The sequence below is a fragment of the Oncorhynchus keta genome, chromosome 30 (assembly GCF_023373465.1).
Source record: "Oncorhynchus keta strain PuntledgeMale-10-30-2019 chromosome 30, Oket_V2, whole genome shotgun sequence".
Lineage (NCBI taxonomy): Eukaryota > Metazoa > Chordata > Actinopteri > Salmoniformes > Salmonidae > Oncorhynchus > Oncorhynchus keta.
In genome coordinates this window covers 3,183,502-3,206,337 of record NC_068450.1, presented here as the reverse complement: position 1 = coordinate 3,206,337, position 22,836 = coordinate 3,183,502, and the positions used below count along the sequence as shown (strand labels likewise).

The 22,836-nt window shown below is 38.7% G+C and overlaps 1 protein-coding gene across 2 annotated transcripts in view; it reads left to right on the top strand.

Annotated features, from left to right (window-relative positions):
- The window catches only part of LOC118380685 (magnesium transporter protein 1-like), a 30,046-nt gene that overhangs the window by 1,757 nt on the left and 5,453 nt on the right, over positions 1–22,836 (top strand). For both annotated transcript variants that reach the window (XM_052487235.1, XM_052487236.1), the window contains exons 3-8: positions 2,707–2,824; positions 7,882–8,022; positions 9,708–9,848; positions 9,940–10,029; positions 19,648–19,711; positions 19,814–19,888. In XM_052487235.1, coding sequence (XP_052343195.1) covers positions 2,707–2,824; positions 7,882–8,022; positions 9,708–9,848; positions 9,940–10,029; positions 19,648–19,711; positions 19,814–19,888 — 629 coding nt within the window. The remainder of the gene's footprint in view (positions 1–2,706; positions 2,825–7,881; positions 8,023–9,707; positions 9,849–9,939; positions 10,030–19,647; positions 19,712–19,813; positions 19,889–22,836) is intronic.

Below are 22,836 nucleotides of genomic sequence, written 5' to 3'. Positions count from 1 at the left end.
AGTCTGCCGGTCCATAACAGAGACAATTTGTAGTCTGCCGGTCCATAACAGAGACTGTGTGTAGTCTGCCAGTCAGTAACCGAGACAATTTGTAGTCTGCCGGTCCGTAACAGAGACAATTTGTAGTCTGCCGGTCCGTAACAGAGACAATTTGTAGTCTGCCGGTCCGTAACAGAGACAATTTGTAGTCTGCCGGTCCATAACAGAGACAATTTGTAGTCTGCCGGTCCATAACAGAGACAATTTGTAGTCTGCCGGTCCATAACAGAGACAATTTGTAGTCTGCCGGTCCGTAACAGAGACAATTTGTAGTCTGCCGGTCCATAACAGAGACAATTTGTAGTCTGCCGGTCCATAACAGAGACAATTTGTAGTCTGCCGGTCCATAACAGAGACAATTTGTAGTCTGCCGGTCCATAACAGAGACAATTTGTAGTCTGCCGGTCCATAACAGAGACAATTTGTAGTCTGCCGGTCCGTAACAGAGACAATTTGTAGTCTGCCGGTCCATAACAGAGACAATTTGTAGTCTGCCGGTCCATAACAGAGACAATTTGTAGTCTGCCGGTCCGTAACAGAGACAATTTGTAGTCTGCCGGTCCATAACAGAGACAATTTGTAGTCTGCCGGTCCATAACAGAGACTGTGTGTAGTCTGCCAGTCAGTAACCGAGACAATTTGTAGTCTGCCGGTCCGTAACAGAGACAATTTGTAGTCTGCCGGTCCGTAACAGAGACAATTTGTAGTCTGCCGGTCCGTAACAGAGACAATTTGTAGTCTGCCGGTCCATAACAGAGACAATTTGTAGTCTGCCGGTCCATAACAGAGACAATTTGTAGTCTGCCGGTCCATAACAGAGACAATTTGTAGTCTGCCGGTCCATAACAGAGACAATTTGTAGTCTGCCGGTCCGTAACAGAGACAATTTGTAGTCTGCCGGTCCATAACAGAGACAATTTGTAGTCTGCCGGTCCATAACAGAGACTGTGTGTAGTCTGCCAGTCAGTAACCGAGACAATTTGTAGTCTGCCGGTCCGTAACAGAGACAATTTGTAGTCTGCCGGTCCGTAACAGAGACAATTTGTAGTCTGCCGGTCCGTAACAGAGACAATTTGTAGTCTGCCGGTCCATAACAGAGACAATTTGTAGTCTGCCGGTCCATAACAGAGACAATTTGTAGTCTGCCGGTCCGTAACAGAGACAATTTGTAGTCTGCCCGGTCCATAACAGAGACAATTTGTAGTCTGCCGGTCCATAACAGAGACAATTTGTAGTCTGCCGGTCCATAACAGAGACAATTTGTAGTCTGCCGGTCCATAACAGAGACAATTTGTAGTCTGCCGGTCCGTAACAGAGACAATTTGTAGTCTGCCGGTCCATAACAGAGACAATTTGTAGTCTGCCGGTCCATAACAGAGACAATTTGTAGTCTGCCGGTCCATAACAGAGACAATTTGTAGTCTGCCGGTCCATAACAGAGACAATTTGTAGTCTGCCGGTCCATAACAGAGACAATTTGTCGTCTGCCGGTCCGTAACAGAGACAATTTGTAGTCTGCCGGTCCATAACAGAGACAATTTGTAGTCTGCCGGTCCGTAACAGAGACAATTTGTAGTCTGCCGGTCCATAACAGAGACAATTTGTAGTCTGCCGGTCCATAACAGAGACTGTGTGTAGTCTGCCAGTCAGTAACCGAGACAATTTGTAGTCTGCCGGTCCGTAACAGAGACAATTTGTAGTCTGCCGGTCCGTAACAGAGACAATTTGTAGTCTGCCGGTCCGTAACAGAGACAATTTGCAGTCTGCCGGTCCGTAACAGAGACAATTTGTAGTCTGCCGGTCCATAACAGAGACAATTTGTAGTCTGCCGGTCCATAACAGAGACAATTTGTAGTCTGCCGGTCCATAACAGAGACAATTTGTAGTCTGCCGGTCCATAACAGAGACAATTTGTAGTCTGCCGGTCCATAACAGAGACAATTTGTAGTCTGCCAGTCAGTAACAGAGACTGTGTGTAGTCTGCCAGTCAGTAACAGACTGTCTAGTCTGCCAGTCAGTAACAGAGACTGTGTGTAGTCTGCCAGTCAGTAACAGAGACTGTGTGTAGTCTGCCAGTCAGTAACAGAGACTGTGTGTAGTCTGCCGGTCCGTAACAGAGACAATTTGTAGTCTGCCGGTCCATAACAGAGACAATTTGTAGTCTGCCAGTCAGTAACAGAGACAATTTGTAGTCTGCCGGTCCATAACAGAGACTGTGTGTAGTCTGCCAGTCAGTAACAGAGACTGTGTGTAGTCTGCCAGTCAGTAACAGAGACTGTGTGTAGTCTGCCAGTCAGTAACAGAGACTGTGTGTAGTCTGCCAGTCAGTAACAGAGACTGTGTGTAGTCTTCCCGTCAGTAACAGAGACTTTGTGTAGTCTTCCCGTCAGTAACAGACTGTGTGTAGTCTGCCAGTCAGTAACAGAGACTGTGTGTAGTCTGCCAGTCAGTAACAGAGACTGTGTGTAGTCTGCCAGTAAGGGGTCACATGTTAGTTTTACACATGGATGGGGCAAATGCATGTCCTAATATGCCTTTGTGGTACGCCCAGTACGTCAGACTTTTGTGACTCGTCTATTAGTTCCATTGTTCTGGACACACTAAATCATTGCTATCTGAAATATTGAAAGGTATTTGACGTGCTGTGTGTGTCCACCCCCTCTACAGACAGGCTGACGAGGAGTACCAGATCCTAGCTAATTCCTGGCGTTACTCCAGTGCCTTCACCAACAAGGTCTTCTTCGCTACCGTCGACTTTGATGAAGGATCTGACGTCTTTCAGATGGTATAACTCTTCTATCTCTTTTAGTTCATTTCACCCTTCATGTGTTATTTAGAGCCAGGCTTTAAGCTGTCCATTAGAGCCTAACGGTTGGCATCGGTAAACCAGCCCGACAGCTCACGTTCTTTAAGTGAAACTACACTTGACAGCAGCTCTGTCTGGTGACTCTACCTGACTGGATCATTACAACATGAACCTTCTGGAACACTGCTTTAACTGGTGCATATCAACTCAGTAGTGTGTATGAATATTGTAGTAGTTATATAATAATATAGTCGTAGTTTTATATGAATATAGTAGTAGTTATATAATAATATAGTCGTAGTTTTATATGTAGTATATATGAATATAGTAGTAGTTATACAGTGGGGCAAAAAAGTATTTAGTCAGCCACCAATTGTGCAAGTTCTCCCACTTACAAAAGATGAGGCCTGTAATTTTCATCATAGGTACACTTCAACTATGACAGACAAAATGAGAAAAAAAATCCATAACATCACATTGTAGGATTTTTAAATTTGTAATTTGCAAATAATGGTGGAAAATTATGAAATGATGAAAATTACAGGCCTCTCTCATCTTTTTAAGTGGGAGAACTTGCACAATTGGTGGCTGACTAAATACTTTTTTGCCCCACTGTATAACTACTACTATATTCATATATACTACATATAAAACTACTACTATATTATTATATAACTACTACTATATTCATATGGTCCTCGTGGTCCTTCTGTGGCTCAGTTGGTAGAGCATGGCGCTTGTAACGCCAGGGTAGTGGGTTCGATTCCCGGGACCACCCATACGTAGAATGTATGCACACATGACTGTAAGTCGCTTTGGATAAAAGCGTCAGCTAAATGGCATATATTATTATTATTATTATAAAACTACTACTATATTCATACATACTACAAATATACACTACCACTATATTCATATATACTACAAATATACACTACTACTATATTCATATATACTACATATATAACTACTACTACATTCATATACACTACATATATAACTCCTACTATATTCATATATACTAAAGTTTGAACTCCTACTATATTCATATACTACTATATTCATATATACTACAGATTTAAATACTACTATATCCATATATACTACATATTTAACTACTACTATATTCACATATACTACATTAATATAGTAGTAGTGTATATATGTAGTATGAATGAAATAGTAGTAGTTATATACACTGCTCAAACAAATAAAGGGAACACAGAAACAGACTCCATGAGGGTGGTATGAGGGCCCGACGTCCACAGGTGGGGGTTGTGCTTACAGCCCAACACTGTGCAGGACGTTTAGCATTTGCCACTGGTGCCCTGTGCCCTTCACAGATGAAAGCAGGTTCACACTGAGCACATGTGACAGACATGACAGTCTGGAGACACCGTGGAGAACGTTCTGCTGCCTGCAACATCCTCCAGCATGACCGGTTTGGCGGTGGGTCAGTCATGGTGTGGGGTGGTATTTCTTTAGGGGGCCACACAGCCCTCCATGTGCTCGCCAGAGGTAGCCTGACTGCCAGTAGGTACCGAGATGAGATCCTCAGACCCCTTGTGAGACCATATGCTGGTGCGGTTGGCCCTGGGTTCCTCCTAATGCAAGACAATGCTAAACCTCATGTGGCTGGAGTGTGTCAGCAGTTCCTGCAAGAGGAAGGCATTGATGCTATGGACTGGCCCGCTCGTTCCCCAGAGCTGAATCTAATTGTGCACATCTGGGACATCATGTCTCGCTCCATCCACCAACGCCACGTTGCACCACAGACTGTCCAGGAGTTGGCGGATGCTTTAGTCCAGGTCTGGGAGGAGATCCCTCAGGAGACCATCCGCCACCTCATCAGGAGCATGCCCAGGCGTTGTAGGGAGGTCATACAGGCACGTGGAGGCCACACACTACTGAGCCTCATTTTGACTTGTTTTAAGGACATTACATCAAAGTTGGATCAGCCTGTAGTGTGGTTTTCCACTTTAATTTTGAGTGTGACCTACATGGGTTCCAAATCCAGACCTCCATGGGTTGATAAATTAGATTTCCATTGATAATTTTTGTGTGATTTTGTTGTCAGCACATTCAACTATGTAAAGAAAAAAGTATTTAATAAGAATATTTCATTCATTCAGATCTAGGATGTGTTATTTTAGTGTTCCCTTTATTCTTTTGAGCAGTGTATGTCGTGTATATGAATATAGTAGTAGTAAAATCTGTAGTGTATGCGAATATAGTAGAAGTTATATATGAATATAGTAGTAGTTATATATGTAGTGTATATGAATATAGTAGTAGTTATATATGTAGTGTATATGAATATAGTAGTAGTTATATATGTAGTGTATATGAATATAGTAGTAGTTATATATGTAGTGTATATGAATATAGTAGTAGTTATATATGTAGTGTATATGAATATAGTAGTTATATATGTAGTGTATATGAATATAGTAGTAGTTATATATGAATATAGTAGTAGTTATATATGTAGTGTATATGAATATAGTAGTAGTTATATATGAATATAGTAGTTATATATGTAGTGTATATGAATATAGTAGAAGTTATATATGAATATAGTACTAGTTATATATGTAGTGTATATGAATATAGTAGTAGTTATATATGTAGTGTATATGATTATAGTAGTAGTTATATATGAATATAGTAGTAGTTATATATGAATATAGTAGTAGTTATATATGTAGTGTATATGAATATAGTAGTAGTTTTATATGTAGTGTATATGAATATAGTAGTAGTTTTATATGTAGTGTATATGAATATAGTAGTAGTTATATATGTAGTGTATATGAATATAGTAGTAGTTATATATGAATATAGTAGTAGTTATATATGTAGTGTATATGAATATAGTAGTAGTTATATATGTAGTGTATATGAATATAGTAGTAGTTTTATATGTAGTGTATATGAATATAGTAGTAGTTATATATGTAGTGTATATGAATATAGTAGTAGTTATATATGTAGTGTATATGAATATAGTAGTAGTTATATATGTAGTGTATATGAATATAGTAGTAGTTATATATGTAGTGTATATGAATATAGTAGTAGTTATATATGAATATAGTAGTAGTTATATATGTAGTATATATGAATATAGTAGTAGTTATATATGTAGTGTATATGAATATAGTAGTAGTTATATATGAATATAGTAGTAGTTATATATGTAGTGTATATGAATATAGTAGTAGTTATATATGAATATAGTAGTAGTTATATATGTAGTGTATATGAATATAGTAGTAGTTATATATGAATATAGTAGTAGTTATATATGTAGTATATATGAATATAGTAGTAGTTATATATGTAGTGTATATGAATATAGTAGTAGTTATATATGTAGTGTATATGAATATAGTAGTAGTTATATATGAATATAGTAGTAGTTATATATGTAGTGTATATGAATATAGTAGTTATATATGTAGTGTATATGAATATAGTAGTAGTTATATATGTAGTTTATATGAATATAGTAGTAGTTATATATGTAGTGTATATGAATATAGTAGTTATATATGTAGTGCATATGAATATAGTAGTTATATATGTAGTGTATATGAATATAGTAGTAGTTATATATGAATATAGTAGTAGTTATATATGTAGTGTATATGAATATAGTAGTTATATATGTAGTGTATATGAATATAGTAGTAGTTATATATGTAGTTTATATGAATATAGTAGTAGTTATATATGAATATAGTAGTAGTTATATATGTAGTGTATATGAATATAGTAGTTATATATGTAGTGTATATGAATATAGTAGTAGTTATATATGAATATAGTAGTAGTTATATATGTAGTGTATATGAATATAGTAGTAGTTATATATGAATATAGTAGTAGTTATATATGTAGTGTATATGAATATAGTAGTAGTTATATATGTAGTGTATATGAATATAGTAGTAGTTATATATGTAGTTTATATGAATATAGTAGTAGTTATATATGAATATAGTAGTAGTTATATATGTAGTGTATATGAATATAGTAGTTATATATGTAGTGCATATGAATATAGTAGTTATATATGTAGTGTATATGAATATAGTAGTTATATATGTAGTGTATATGAATATAGTAGTAGTTATATATGAATAGTAGTAGTTATATATGTAGTGTATATGAATATAGTAGTAGTTATATATGTAGTGTATATGAATATAGTAGTAGTTATATATGTAGTGTATATGAATATAGTAGTTATATATGTAGTGTATATGAATATAGTAGTAGTTATATATGAATATAGTAGTAGTTATATATGTAGTGTATATGAATATAGTAGTAGTTATATATGAATATAGTAGTAGTTATATATGTAGTGTATATGAATATAGTAGTAGTTATATATGAATATAGTAGTAGTTATATATGTAGTGTATATGAATATAGTAGTTATATATGTAGTGTATATGAATATAGTAGTAGTTATATATGTAGTTTATATGAATATAGTAGTAGTTATATATGAATATAGTAGTAGTTATATATGTAGTGTATATGAATATAGTAGTTATATATGTAGTGCATATGAATATAGTAGTAGTTATATATGTAGTGTATATGAATATAGTAGTTATATATGTAGTGTATATGAATATAGTAGTAGTTATATATGTAGTGTATATGAATATAGTAGTTATATATGTAGTGTATATTAATATAGTAGTAGTTTTATATGTAGTGTATATGAATATAGTAGTAGTTATATATGTAGTGTATATGAATATAGTAGTAGTTTTATATATATATTATATTATTATATTATTATATAGTTGTAGTTACATATCTTATTTGTGTATATAGTACTAGTTATATATCTGTGTTATTTGTGTATATTTGTGTATATAGTAGTATTTATTTATCTGTGTTATTTGTGTATATAGTAATAGTTATATATCTGTGTTATTTGTGTATATAGTAGTAGTTAAGTAGTATTTGTGTATATAGTAGTATTTATATATCTGTGTTATTTGTCTCCCCAGTTGAATATGAACTCGGCTCCCTCCTTCATCCATTTCCCTGCTAAAGGGAAGCCTAAGAAGTCTGACTCCTATGAGCTGCAGGTCAGAGGCTTCGCTGCAGAACAACTGGCCCGCTGGGTCGGGGACCGCACTGACGTACAGGTAGCCCCTCCTGACCTCTCACCTCTTTACCTTTCACCTCTCACGCTAGGTATTTGCGTAATGTATTAGTCTGTGTTTATCTGAGTAGATGTGGGTGATCAGGTGTGTATTTTTTAAATTTGTTTTTATTTCAACTTTAATTAACCAGGTTGGCCAGTTGAGAACAAGTTCTCATTTACAACTGTGATCTGGCCAAGATAAAGCAAAGCAGTGCGACAAAAACAACAACGCAGAGTTACACATTGGATAAACAAACGTACAGTCAATAACACAATAGAAAATAAATCTATATACAGTGTGTGCAAATGTAGTGTCGTGTCTTTGGCTATGCCGGATTAAGTGATTTGACATGCTATTCTATAAAATAATTTCTCCGTAATTAATATTACCTGATTGAGCTAATCATGGAAATGTAATTAACTAGAGAGTCTGGCACCACAAAATAATATTTATAGAGCTGTTATCTTCCGAATAAACTCTTAAAGACCTAGTAATATTTTACATCAATAGCAGTCAGTATTAATCGTCATCTTGATTCAGTCTCATCTGAAAGTTGTAAATTCTTAGTTATCTGCACGAACCTTGGCCAACAAGTTGAATCAGCAATGCAAAATTGGGTTTAATTATTTATTTACTAAATACCTAACTAATCACACAGAATTACACATACACATAATTAATCATAACTTGATTACAAATTACGTCATAAAGGAAAACGTCCCTAGCGGGCGGAGAAGATATGACAGCTTGTTACACAAAAGTAAAGGGGCTGGGTGAAAGTGAAAGAGCGGAAAGACTGAGAAACAAAGGGTGAAGCTGTGCTAACGTAAATACAGTATCTTATGCATTCTAAATTACCGCCAATTTGGAAAAGGAAAATGCAATAAATATTTAATCTGAGCTGCGCTTCAGTAGGTTGGTGGTAGATGGAAGGCCATGTTGCCCAACCGAGTCCTTTGAAGAAGGTCTCTGATTGTCAATTGGATACGTTGTAGTAACGTCGTTGTGTGATAGACGGGATACTCTGTCTGTTCCTTCCTAACCCTCGTTTGCCGCGGCTGTTGCTAACTCAACGGCTAGTAGGTATCACTTCTGTAGTGAATAAGAGTTCAAAGTTCATACCATTCGCAACCATAGCTCACGCTGATGTTGGCTTCGTTCTGTAGTTATTATCTGAACCATTCTGACATCGGACCATTGTCCTCACGTCCTCGGAACAGGAGGTTATATTGTCGTCAAGGGATTATATAGGAAGGGAGAGGAGGGCGTGTTTGAAAAGTTTTATAGCCCTTGTCCCTTCCCAGGGGCGGGCCACTGATTGAGCAGAGCCCTATCTTATGAAAACCCAAATTTCACATTTTAGAAGCTTAAATCACATTTCATCCCATCATGAATAATTTCATATTCAAACATTTAAATTGAACAACAATTCCATGTGAATCCGATAACTCTGATGTGTAGACTTTCCACTGTAAAGTTTGTCATCTTATCATTGATGAGAATGTCTCAGATGACAACTAAACTGACATCATATTCAATAAGTACCACCGCATATGTTCCATTGGTCGGATTACCAGAATATAGTTAATTTCCTACCCCCAGGCCAACGTCATGACAGTAGTAAGATTAGGAAGGTAAGGCAATACAATATGTATGTATGTGTGTGTGTGTCTCTCTCTCTGTAGATCCGTGTGATCCGTCCTCCTAACTATGCGGGGCCGTTGATGCTGGGATTCCTGCTGGCAGTGATAGGAGGACTGGCTTACCTCCGCAGAAACAACCTGGAATTCCTCTACAACAAGAACGTCTGGGCCTTCTCTGCTCTGGTAGGAACACACTGGTTCATTATGTAGCTGAGAATCAAAGTTATGGATGAATAAGTGTTGAGTCATTGTCAACGGTTTGCGTTCTCTCTAGTGTTTCTGCCTGATCATGACTTCAGGTCAGATGTGGAACCACATTAGAGGACCTCCCTACGCCCACAAGAACCCCACCACTGGACAAGTGGTACGTCCCTCTCTCTCTATAGATATCTCTCAACTTCTTATGGCTGGGGGGCAGTATTGAGTAGCTTGGATGAATAAGTTGCTCAAAGTAAACGGCCTGCTCCTCAGTCTCAGTTGCTAAATATATGCATATTATTATTAGTATTGGATAGAAAACACTCTAAAGTTTCTAAAACTGTTTGAATGATGTCTGTGAGTATAACAGAACTCATATGGCAGTTAAAATCCTGAGGGGAAATCAAAACAGGAAGTGAGAAATCTGAGCTTGGTATGTATTCATCACAGTTCCCATTGAAATCCCCTTGGGATATGAATGATGTTGCACTTCCGAGGGCTTCCACTAGATGTCAAATATCTATAGAAATTTGAATGAGACTTCTACTGTGTGGTGGGACTGAATGAGAGCAGAATGTATCAGGTGTCTGGCAGTCAGCCAATTTCTGATCATGCGCATTCCTCATGGTATCCACTTGCGTTCCATTGCTCATCAAGACGCAAAGGAATACTCCGGTTGGAACTTTATTGAAGCTATATGTTAAAAACATCCTAATGATTGATTCTGTACTTAGTTTGAAATGTTTCTTCGACCTGTAATATAACTTTTTGAATTTTTTTGTCCGGCGTAACGCGCTAACAAAAGGAGGTATTTGGACATAAATAACGGACATTATCAAACAAAACAAACATTTATTGTGGACCTGGGATTCCTGGGAGTGCTTTCTGATGAAGGTAAGGGAATATTTATCATGTAATTTCTTGTTTATGTTGACGCCAACATGGTGGCTATTTTTACTATTTTTCTGAGCGCAGTCTCAGATTATTGCATTGTTTGCTTATTCCGTAAGGTCTTTTGAAATCAGACACAGCGGTTGCATTTAAAAAATATATATATTATTTTTTACCTTTATTTTACTAGGCAAGTCAGTTAGGAACAAATTATTATTTTCAATGACGGCCTGGGAACAGTCTAACTGCCTGTTCAGGGGCAGAACGACAGATTTGTACCTTGTCAACTCGGGGATTCGAACTTGCAACCTTTCGGTTACTAGTCCAACGCTCTAACCAGTAGGCTACTCTGCCGCGCATTAAGGACAGGTATATCTATAATTCCATGTGTATAACTTGTATTATCATCTACATTTATGATGAGTATTTCTGTTGAATGATGTGGCTATGCAAAATCACTGGATGTTTTTGGAACTAGTGAATCTAACACGCCAATGTAAACTCATATTTTGATATAAATATGAACTTCATACATGTATTGTTTGATAAAAAGCGCCCTGCACTTTCACTGGCTGTTGTAATATCATCCCGGTAACGGGATGTCAGCCCAAAGCATAACCCCACTGCTGGACTAGTGGTACGTCCCTCTCTCTCTCTATAGATATCTCTTAACATAACCCCACTGCTGGACTAGTGGTACGTCCCTCTCTCTCTCTATAGATATCTCTTAACATAACCCCACTGCTGGACTAGTGGTACGTCCCTCTCTCTCTATAGATATCTCTTAACATAACCCCACTGCTGGACTAGTGGTACGTCCCTCTCTCTCTATAGATATCTCTTAACATAACCCCACTGCTGGACTAGTGGTACGTCCCTCTCTCTCTCTATAGATATCTCTTAACATAACCCCACTGCTGGACTAGTGGTACGTCCCTCTCTCTCTCTCTATAGATATCTCTTAACATAACCCCACTGCTGGACTAGTGGTACGTCCCTCTCTCTATAGATATCTCTTAACATAACCCCACTGCTGGACTAGTGGTACGTCCCTCTCTCTCTATAGATATCTCTTAACATAACCCCACTGCTGGACTAGTGGTACCTCCCTCTCTCTCTATAGATATCTCTTAACATAACCCCACTGCTGGACTAGTGGTACGTCCCTCTCTCTCTCTATAGATATCTCTTAACATAACCCCACTGCTGGACTAGTGGTACGTCCCTCTCTCTCTCTATAGATATCTCTTAACATAACCCCACTGCTGGACTAGTGGTACGTCCCTCTCTCTCTCTATAGATATCTCTTAACATAACCCCACCACTAGACAAGTGGTACGTCCCTCTCTCTCTCTATAGATATCTCTTAACATAACCCCACCACTAGACAAGTGGTACGTCCCTCTCTCTCTCTATAGATATCTCTTAACATAACCCCACTGCTGGACTAGTGGTACGTCCCTCTCTCTCTCTATAGATATCTCTTAACATAACCCCACTGCTGGACTAGTGGTACCTCCCTCTCTCTCTCTATAGATATCTCTTAACATAACCCCACTGCTGGACAAGTGGTACGTCCCTCTCTCTCTCTATAGATATCTCTTAACATAACCCCACTGCTGGACTAGTGGTACGTCCCTCTCTCTCTCTATAGATATCTCTTAACATAACCCCACTGCTGGACAAGTGGTACCTCCCTCTCTCTCTCTATAGATATCTCTTAACATAACCCCACTGCTGGACTAGTGGTACGTCCCTCTCTCTCTCTATAGATATCTCTTAACAACCCCACTGCTGGACTAGTGGTACGTCCCTCTCTCTCTCTACAGATATCTCTTAACATAACCCCACTGCTGGACTAGTGGTACCTCCCTCTCTCTCTATAGATATCTCTATAGAGAGAGACTGTTCCCAGGTGTACAGGTGTAGACCTTACCGTGAAATGCCCTTATTTATTAAATAGACAAATAGACAAAAGTAAAAATCTGAATATAAAGTAACACAACAAGAATAACAATAAGGCTATATACAGGGGGTTCCGGTACCAAGTCAGTGTGCGGGGATATAGGTTAGTACATTTGTTCATGTAGGTAGGGGTGAAGTGACTATGCATAGATAATAAACAGTGAGTAGCAGCAGTGAAAAACAAATATGGGGGTGGGGGGGGGTCAATGTAAATAGTGCTGGTAGCCATTTGATTAGTTGTTCAGCAGTCCCATGGCTTAGGGGTAGAAGCTGTTAAGGAGCCTCTTGGTCCTAGACTTGGCCCTCCGGTACTGCTTTTAAAAATTATTATAATAATTTTTTTAACCTTTATTTAACTAGGCAAGTCAGTTAACTTCTTATGGCTTGGATCCCGTTAACAACAGCCAGTGAAAGTGGAGGGCACCAAATTCAAAACAACAGAAATCTCATAATTAAAAGTCCTCAAACATATAATTATTTTACACCATTTTAAAGATGAACTTGTTGTTAATCCCACCACAGTGTCCGATTTCAAAAAGGCCAGAGCCTAGTCACAAAAACACACACAGCCATTTTTCACAAAAAGCACAAAAAAGCACAAAAAGCAGAAATATAGATAAAATGAATCACTAACCTTTGATGATCTTCATCAGATGACACTCACAGGACTTGTTTTGTTCGATAAAGTTCATATTTATATACAAAAATCTGAGTTTACATTGACATGTTATGTTTAGTAGTTCCAAAACATCAGGGGATATTGCAGAGAGCCACATAAATTGACAGAAATACTCATAATAAACATTGATCATGCATGGAATTAGAGATACACTTTTCCTTAATGCAACCGCTGTGTCAGATTTTTAAAAAAAATTACGGATAAAGCAAACCATGCAATAATCAGGGTACGGCGCTCAGACAACAAATCAAGCCATACAGATATCCGCCACGTTGGAGTCAACAGAAGTCAGAAATAGCGTTATAAATATTCACTTACCTTTGATGATCTTCATCAGAATGCACTCCCAGGAATCCCAGTTCCACAATGTTTGAATCGTTTGGTAAAGTCCATCATTTATGTCCAAATACCTCCTTTTGTTTGCGTGTTTAGCCCATTAATCCAAATGCTCAAAGCGCGATCGCTTAGTTCAGACAAAGTCAAAAAGTTATATTACAGTTCTGGGAAACATGTCAAACGATGTATAGAATCAATCTTTAGGATGTTTTTATCATAACTTTTCAATAATGTTCTACCCGGAGACTTCCTTTGTCTTCAGAAATGCAAAGGAACTCAAGCTAACTCTCACGTGAATGCGCGTGATCAGCTAATGCCTCTCTGCCAGACCACTGACTTATTCCCCCCCATTCCCCCTCCTTTTACAGTAGAAGCGTCAAACACGGTTCTAAAGATTGTTGACATCTAGTGGAAGCCTTAGGAAGTGCAATTTGAACCCATAGACACTGTGTATTCGATAGCCAAAGAGTTGAAAAACTACCATTCTCAAATTTCCCAATTCCTGGTTGGATTTTTTTGCCTGGCATATGAGTTGTGTTATACTCACAGACATTATTCAAACAGATTTAGAAACTTCAGAGTGTTTTCTATCCAAAATGTACTAATAATATCCATATATTAGCAACTGGGCCTGAGTAGCAGGCAGTTTACTCTGGGCACCTTATTCATCCAAGCTACTCAATACTGCCACCAGCCATAACAAGTTAAGAACAAATTCTTATTTTCAATGACGGCCTAGGAACAGTGGGTTAACTGTCTTGTTCAGGGGCAGAAAGAACGATTTTTACGTTGTTAGCTCGGTGATTCGATCTTGCAACCTTTCAGTTGCTAGTTCAATGCTCTAACCACTAGGCTACCTGCCACCCCGGTAGAAGAGAAAACAGTCTATGACTTGGGTGACTGGAGTCTCCGACAATTTTATGGGCTTTCCTCTGACACTGCCTATTATATACAGTGGGGAGAACAAGTATTTGATACACTGTTGATTTTGCAGGTTTTCCTACTTACAAAGCATGTAGAGGTCTGTCATTTTTATCATAGGTACACTTCAACTGTGAGAGATAGAATCTAAAACAAAATTCCAGAAAATCAAATTGTATGATTTTAAGTAATTAATTTGCATTAATAATTTTTTGGGATGGTTTGTCCTCGGAATTTTGCCTGCCATATCAGTTATGTTATATTCACAGACATTATTTTAACAGTTTTAGAAACTAGACTGTTTAGAGTGTTTTCTATCCAAATCTACAAATTATATGCATATCCTAGCTTCTGGGCCTGAGTAACAGGCAGTTTACATTTACATTTAAGTCATTTAGCAGACGCTCTTATCCAGAGCGACTTACAAATTGGACCATATATACCACACTACTATACTATACACTTCTATACTATACACTCTGTTCCAGACCTACTATAGATTACATGTAAGTCATTTAGCAGACGCTCTTATCCAGAGCGACTTACAAACTGGACCATATATACCACACTACTATACTATACACTACATTTACATTTAAGTCATTTAGCAGACGCTCTTATCCAGAGCGACTTACAAATTGGACCATATATACCACACTACTATACTATACACTTCTATACTATACACTCTGTTCCAGACCTACTATAGATTACATGTAAGTCATTTAATCACTGTGTGTGTGTTAATCACTGTGTGTGTGTTAATCACTGTGTGTGTGTAATCACTGTGTGTGTGTTAATCACTGTGTGTGTGTTAATAACTGTGTGTGTGTGTGTGTGTGTTAATCACTGTGTGTGTGTGTGTGTTAATCACTGTGTGTGTGTTAATCACTGTGTGTGTGTGTGTGTTAATCACTGTGTGTGTGTGTGTTAATCACTGTGTGTGTGTGTTAATCTCTGTGTGTGTGTGTTAATCACTGTGTGTGTGTTAATCACTGTGTGTGTGTGTGTGTGTTAATCACTGTGTGTGTGTTAATCTCTGTGTGTGTGTTAATCACTGTGTGTGTGTGTGTTAATCACTGTGTGTGTGTTAATCACTGTGTGTGTGTTAATCACTGTGTGTGTGTTATTCTCTGTGTGTGTGTTAATCACTGTGTGTGTGTTAATCACTGTGTGTGTGTGTGTGTTAATAACTGTGTGTGTGTTAATCACTGCGTGTGTGTTAATCACTGTGTGTGTGTTAATCACTGTGTGTGTGTTAATCTCTGTGTGTGTGTGTGTTAATCACTGTGTGTGTGTGTGTTAATCACTGTGTGTGTGTGTGTTAATCTCTGTGTGTGTGTTAATAACTGTGTGTGTGTTAATCACTGTGTGTGTGTTAATCACTGTGTGTGTGTTAATCTCTGTGTGTGTGTTAATCACTGTGTGTGTGTTAATCACTGTGTGTGTGTTAATCACTGTGTGTGTGTTAATCTCTGTGTGTGTGTTAATCACTGTGTGTGTGTTAATCACTGTGTGTGTGTGTGTGTGTGTTAATAACTGTGTGTGTGTTAATCACTGTGTGTGTGTTAATCACTGTGTGTGTGTTAATCACTGTGTGTGTGTTAACCTCTGTGTGTGTGTGTGTAATCACTGTGTGTGTGTGTGTGTGTTAATCTCTGTGTGTGTGTTAATAACTGTGTGTGTGTTAATCACTGTGTGTGTGTTAATCACTGTGTGTGTGTTAATAACTGTGTGTGTGTTAATCACTGTGTGTGTGTTAATCTCTGTGTGTGTTAATAACTGTGTGTGTGTGTGTGTGTGTGTGTGTGTGTGTGTGTGTGTGTGTGTGTGTGTGTGTGTGTGTGTGTGTGTGTGTGTGTGTGTGTGTGTGTGTGTGTGTGTGTGTGTGTTAATCACTATGTGTGTGTTAATCACTGTGTGTGTGTTAATCACTGTGTGTGTGTTAATCTCTGTGTGTGTGTTAATCACTGTGTGTGTGTTAATCACTGTGTGTGTGTTAATCTCTGTGTGTGTGTTAATAACTGTGTGTGTGTTAATAACTGTGTGTGTGTGTGTGTGTGTGTGTGTGTTAATCACTGTGTGTGTGTTAATCACTGTGTGTGTGTTAATCACTGTGTGTGTGTTAATCACTGTGTGTGTGTTAATAACTGTGTGTGTGTGTGTTTAATCACTGTGTGTGTGTGTAATAACTGTGTGTGTGTGTGTGTGTTAATCACTGTGTGTGTGTTAATCACTGTGTGTGTGTTAATCACTGTGTGTGTGTTAATCACTGTGTGTGTGTTAATCACTGTGTGTGTTAATCACTGTGTGTGTGTTAATCACTGTGTGTGTGTTAATCACTGTGTGTGTGTGTGTTAATCACTGTGTGTGTGTGTGTTAATCACTGTGTGTGTGTGTGTGTGTGTTAATCACTGTGTGTGTGTGTTAATCACTGTGTGTGTATTAATCATTGTGTGTGTGTGTGTTAATCACTGTGTGTGTTAATCACTGTGTGTGTGTGTGTTAATCACTGTGTGTGTGTGTGTTAATCACTGTGTGTGTGTGTGTGTGTGTGTGTGTGTGTGTGTGTGTGTGTGTGTGTGTGTGTGTGTGTGTGTGTGTTAATCACTGTGTGTTAATCACTGTGTGTGTGTGTGTGTGTGTGTTAATCACTGTGTGTGTGTTAATCACTGTGTGTGTGTTAGTCACTGTGTGTTGTGTGTGTGTGCTAATCACTGTGTGTGTTAATCACTGTGTGTGTGTGTGTGTGTTAATCACTGTGTGTGTTAATCACTGTGTGTGTGTTAATCACTGTGTGTGTGTTAATCACTGTGTGTGTGTTAATCACTGTGTGTGTGTGTGTGTGTGTGTGTTAATCACTGTGTGTGTGTGTGTGTGTTAATCACTGTGTGTGTGTTAATCACTGTGTGTGTGTTAATCTCTGTGTGTGTGTGTGTTAATCACTGTGTGTGTGTTAATCACTGTGTGTGTGTTAATCTCTGTGTGTGTGTGTGTTAATCACTGTGTGTGTGTTAATCACTGTGTGTGTGTGTGTGTTAATCACTGTGTGTGTGTGTGTGTTAATCACTGTGTGTGTGTTAATCACTGTGTGTGTGTTAATCTCTGTGTGTGTGTGTGTTAATCTCTGTGTGTGTGTGTGTTAATCTCTGTGTGTGTGTGTGTTAATCACTGTGTGTGTGTGTTAATCTCTGTGTGTGTGTGTTAATCTCTGTGTGTGTGTTAATAACTGTGTGTGTGTTAATCACTGTGTGTGTGTTAATCACTGTGTGTGTGTTAATCACTGTGTGTGTTAATCTCTGTGTGTGTGTTAATCACTGTGTGTGTGTTAATCACTGTGTGTGTGTTAATCTCTGTGTGTGTGTTAATCTCTGTGTGTGTGTTAATCACTGTGTGTGTGTTAATCACTGTGTGTGTGTGTGTGTGTGTTAAGAACTGTGTGTGTGTTAATCACTGTGTGTGTGTTAATCACTGTGTGTGTGTTAATCACTGTGTGTGTGTTAACCTCTGTGTGTGTATGTGTTAATCACTGTGTGTGTGTGTGTTAATCTCTGTGTGTGTGTGTTAATCTCTGTGTGTGTGTTAATAACTGTGTGTCTGTTAATCACTGTGTGTGTGTTAATCACTGTGTGTGTGTTAATCTCTGTGTGTGTGTTAATAACTGTGTGTGTGTTAATCACTGTGTGTGTGTTAATCTCTGTGTGTGTGTTAATCTCTGTGTGTGTGTTAATAACTGTGTGTGTGTGTGTGTGTGTGTGTGTGTGTGTGTGTGTGTGTGTGTGTGTGTGTGTGTGTGTGTGTGTGTGTGTGTGTGTGTGTGTGTGTGTGTGTGTGTGTGTGTTAATCACTGTGTGTGTGTTAATCACTGTGTGTGTTAATAACTGTGTGTGTGTTAATCTCTGTGTGTGTGTGTTAATAACTGTGTGTGTGTGTGTGTGTGTGTTAATCACTGTGTGTGTGTTAATCACTGTGTGTGTGTTAATCACTGTGTGTGTGTTAATCACTGTGTGTGTGTTAATAACTGTGTGTGTGTGTGTGTGTGTTAATCACTGTGTGTGTGTTAATCTCTGTGTGTGTGTTAATAACTGTGTGTGTGTGTGTGTTAATCACTGTGTGTGTTAATCACTGTGTGTGTGTGTGTTAATCACTGTGTGTGTGTTAATCACTGTGTGTGTTAATCACTGTGTCTGTGTTAATCACTGTGTGTGTGTGTGTTAATCACTGTGTGTGTGTGTGTTAATCACTGTGTGTGTGTGTGTGTGTTAATCACTGTGTGTGTGTGTGTGTTAATCACTGTGTGTGTATTAATCACTGTGTGTGTGTGTGTGTGTGTTAATCATTGTGTGTGTGTGTTAATCACTGTGTGTGTTAATCACTGTGTGTGTGTGTGTTAATCACTGTGTGTGTGTGTGTTAATCACTGTGTGTGTGTGTGTGTGTGTGTGTGTGTGTGTGTGTGTGTGTGTGTGTGTGTGTGTGTGTTAATCACTGTGTGTGTTAATCACTGTGTGTGTTAATCACTGTGTGTGTGTGTGTGTTAATCACTGTGTGTGTGTTAATCACTGTGTGTGTGTTAATCACTGTGTGTGTGTGTGTGTGTGTGCTAATCACTGTGTGTGTTAATCACTGTGTGTGTGTGTGTTTAATCACTGTGTGTGTTAATCACTGTGTGTGTGTTAATCACTGTGTGTGTGTTAATCACTGTGTGTGTGTGTGTGTGTGTTAATCACTGTGTGTGTGTGTGTGTGTTAATCACTGTGTGTGTGTTAATCACTGTGTGTGTGTTAATCTCTGTGTGTGTGTGTGTTAATCACTGTGTGTGTGTTAATCACTGTGTGTGTGTTAATCTCTGTGTGTGTGTGTGTTAATCACTGTGTGTGTGTTAATCACTGTGTGTGTGTTAATCACTGTGTGTGTGTGTGTGTGTTAATCACTGTGTGTGTGTTAATCTCTGTGTGTGTGTGTTAATCACTGTGTGTGTGTGTTGTTTCAGAGTTACATCCACGGCAGCAGTCAGGCCCAGTTTGTAGCAGAAACTCACATCGTGCTGCTCTTCAGTATCCTTTACACACCTCAGTCTGACCCCTGACTTCTAACCCTGTATGAGAGCCTCTCATTGGCTACAGCTTCTCTCTATGACCCTTAACCTCCTGCCCCAGACTCTGCTGTTACCATGGGGATGGTGCTGTTGCACGAGGCGGCCACGTCAGATATGGACATTGGCAAGAGGAAAAGTATGTACCTAGATATCTCTCTCCTCTCTGCCTGTCTCTCTCCTTTCTCTCGATCTCTGTCTATATCCATCTTTCTGTCTCTCTCTTTCAATTGAATTCCAAGTGTTTAATTGGCATGGGAAACACATTACATCACCAAAGGTATGTGGACACCTTTTCAAATGAGTGGATTCGACTGTGTCAGCCACACCCGTTGCTGACAGGTGTATAAACGGTGTATAAAATCGAGCACACATTCATGCAATCTCCACAGATAAACATTGGCAGTAGAATGGCCTTATTGAAGAGCTCAGTGACTTTCAAGGTGGCACCGTCATAGGATGCCACCTTTTCCAACAAGTCAGTTGGTGAAATTTCTGCCCTACAATGGTCAACTGGTCAACTGTAAGTGCTGTTATTGTGAAGTGGAAATGTCTAGACCAGTGGTTCCCAAACGTTTTATAGTCCCGTACCCCCTAAGCAAGCTGGTCCTGGGGCTCTGTTCACAAACACAAACACACCCTACAGAGCCCCAGGACCAGCTTGCTTAGGGGACTCTTCTCCAGGTTCATCTCTCTGAAGGTGATGGCTTTGTTATGGAAGGTTTGGGAATCGCTTCCTTTTAGGTGGTTATAGATTTTAACGGCTCTTTTCTGGATTTTGATAATTAGTGGGTATCGGCCTAATTCTGCTCTGCATGCATTATTTGGTGTTCTACGTTGTACACTGAGGATATTTTTGCAGAATTCTGCGTGCAGAGTCTCAATTTGGTGTTTTGTGAAGTCATTGGTTGATGAGCGGACCCCAGACCTCACAACCATAAAGGGCAATGGGCTCTGACTGATTCAAGTATTTTTAGCCAAATCCTAATTGGTATGTTGAAATTTATGCTCCTTTTGATGGCATAGAATGCCCTTCTTGCCTTGTCTCTCAGATCATTCACAGCTTTGTGGAAGTTACCTGTGGCGCTGATGTTTAGGCCAAGGTATGTATTGTTTTTTGTGTACTCTAGGGCAACAGTGTCTAGATGGAATTTGTATTTGTGGTCCTGGTGACTGGACCTTTTTTGGAACACCATTATTTTGGTCTTACTGAGATTTACTGTCAGGGCCCAGGTCTGACAGAATCTGTGCATAAGATCTAGGTGCTGTTGTAGGCCCTCCTTGGTTGGTGACAGAAGCACCAGATCATCAGCAGACATTTGACTTGGGATTCTAGTAGGGTGAGGCCGGGTGCTGCAGACTTTCTAGTGCCCGCGCCAATTCGTTGATATATATGTTGAAGAGGGTGGGGCTTAAGCTGCATCCCTGTCTCACCCCATGACCCTGTGTGAAGACATTTGTGTGCTTTTTGCCAATTTTAACCGCACACTTGTTGTTTGTGTACATGGATTTTATAATGTCGTATGTTTTACCCCCAACACCACTTTCCATCAGTTTGTATAGCAGACCCTCATGCCAAATTGAGTCGAAGGCTTTTTTGAAATCAACAAAGCATGAGAAGACTTTGCCTTTGTTTTGGTTTGTTTGGTTGTCAATTAGGTGTGCAGGGTGAATTAGGGTGTGCATGGTCTGTTGTACGGTAATTTGGTAAAAAGCCAATTTGACATTTGCTCAGTACATTGTTTTCATTGAGGAAATGTACGAGTCTGCTGTTAACCTCTTGCTCCTACCTGGCACGCAGGCGTCCCATCTAGAGCTCTGGAAATGCAATGCGCTACGCTAAATGCTAATAGTATTAGTTAAAACTCAAACGTTCATTAAAATACACATGCAGGGTATTGAATTAAAGCTACACTCGTTGTGAAACCAGGCAACAAGTCAGATTTTTAAAATGCTTTTTCGGCGAAAGCATGAGAAGCTATTATCTGATAGCATGTAACACCCCAAAAGACCCGCAGGGGACGTAAACAAAATAATTAGCATAGTCAGTCGCTACACAAACCGCACAAATAAAATATAAAACATTTATTACCTTTGACCATCTTCTTTGTTGGCACTCCTTGATGTCCCATATTCACTACTTTTATTTCGATTAAATCGGTCCATATATAGCCTAGATATCGATCTATGAAGACTGTGTGATAAACGGAAAAAAATAGCGTTTCATAACGTAACGTCATTTTTTTAAATTCAAAAAGTCAACGATAAACTTTCACAAAACACTTCGAAATACTTTTGTAATGCAACTTCAGGTATTAGTACACGTTAATAAGCGATAAAATTAATCAGGAGGCGATGTCAATTCTATAGGTGTCTGTCTCGAAAAATGTCTTTGAGAGAGCTCGACCAAAAAATCAGGTCGGAGACCGGAGGGAATCGATTCCCTTGATTCGGTTAGACCAAGAATCAAAGCTGAATCAAATGACAAGACTCTAGACAACGCGTGGAAGCTGTAGGCACTGCAACCTCGGCCTCATTTAATTCGGTTCACTTTGAACAATTCCTTGAAGTCGCGCACGGATATGTATTTCTTAACAGGTTAATGATAATGCAGAGGATTTTCCCAAGGTTACTGTTGATGCATATTCCATGGTAGTTATTGGGGTCAAATTTGTCTCCACTTTTGTGGATTGGGGTGATCAGTCCTTGGTTCCAAATATTGGGGAAGATGCCAGAGCTAAGGATGATGTTAAAGAGTTTTAGTATAGCCAATTGGAATTTGTTGTCTGTATATTTGATAATTTCATTGAGGATACCATCAACACCACAGGCCTTTTGGGTTGGAGGGTTTTTATTTTGTCCTGTAACTCATTCAATGTAATTGGAGAATCCAGTGGGTTCTGGTATTCTTTAATAGTTGATTCTAAGATCTGTATTTGATCATGTATATGTTTTTGCACTTTATTCTTTGTTATAGAGCCAAAAAAGGTTGGAGAAGTGGTTTACCCATACATCTCCATTTTGATAGATCATTCTTTGTGTTGTTGTTTGTTTGGTGTTTTCCAATTTTCCCAGAAGTGGTTAGAG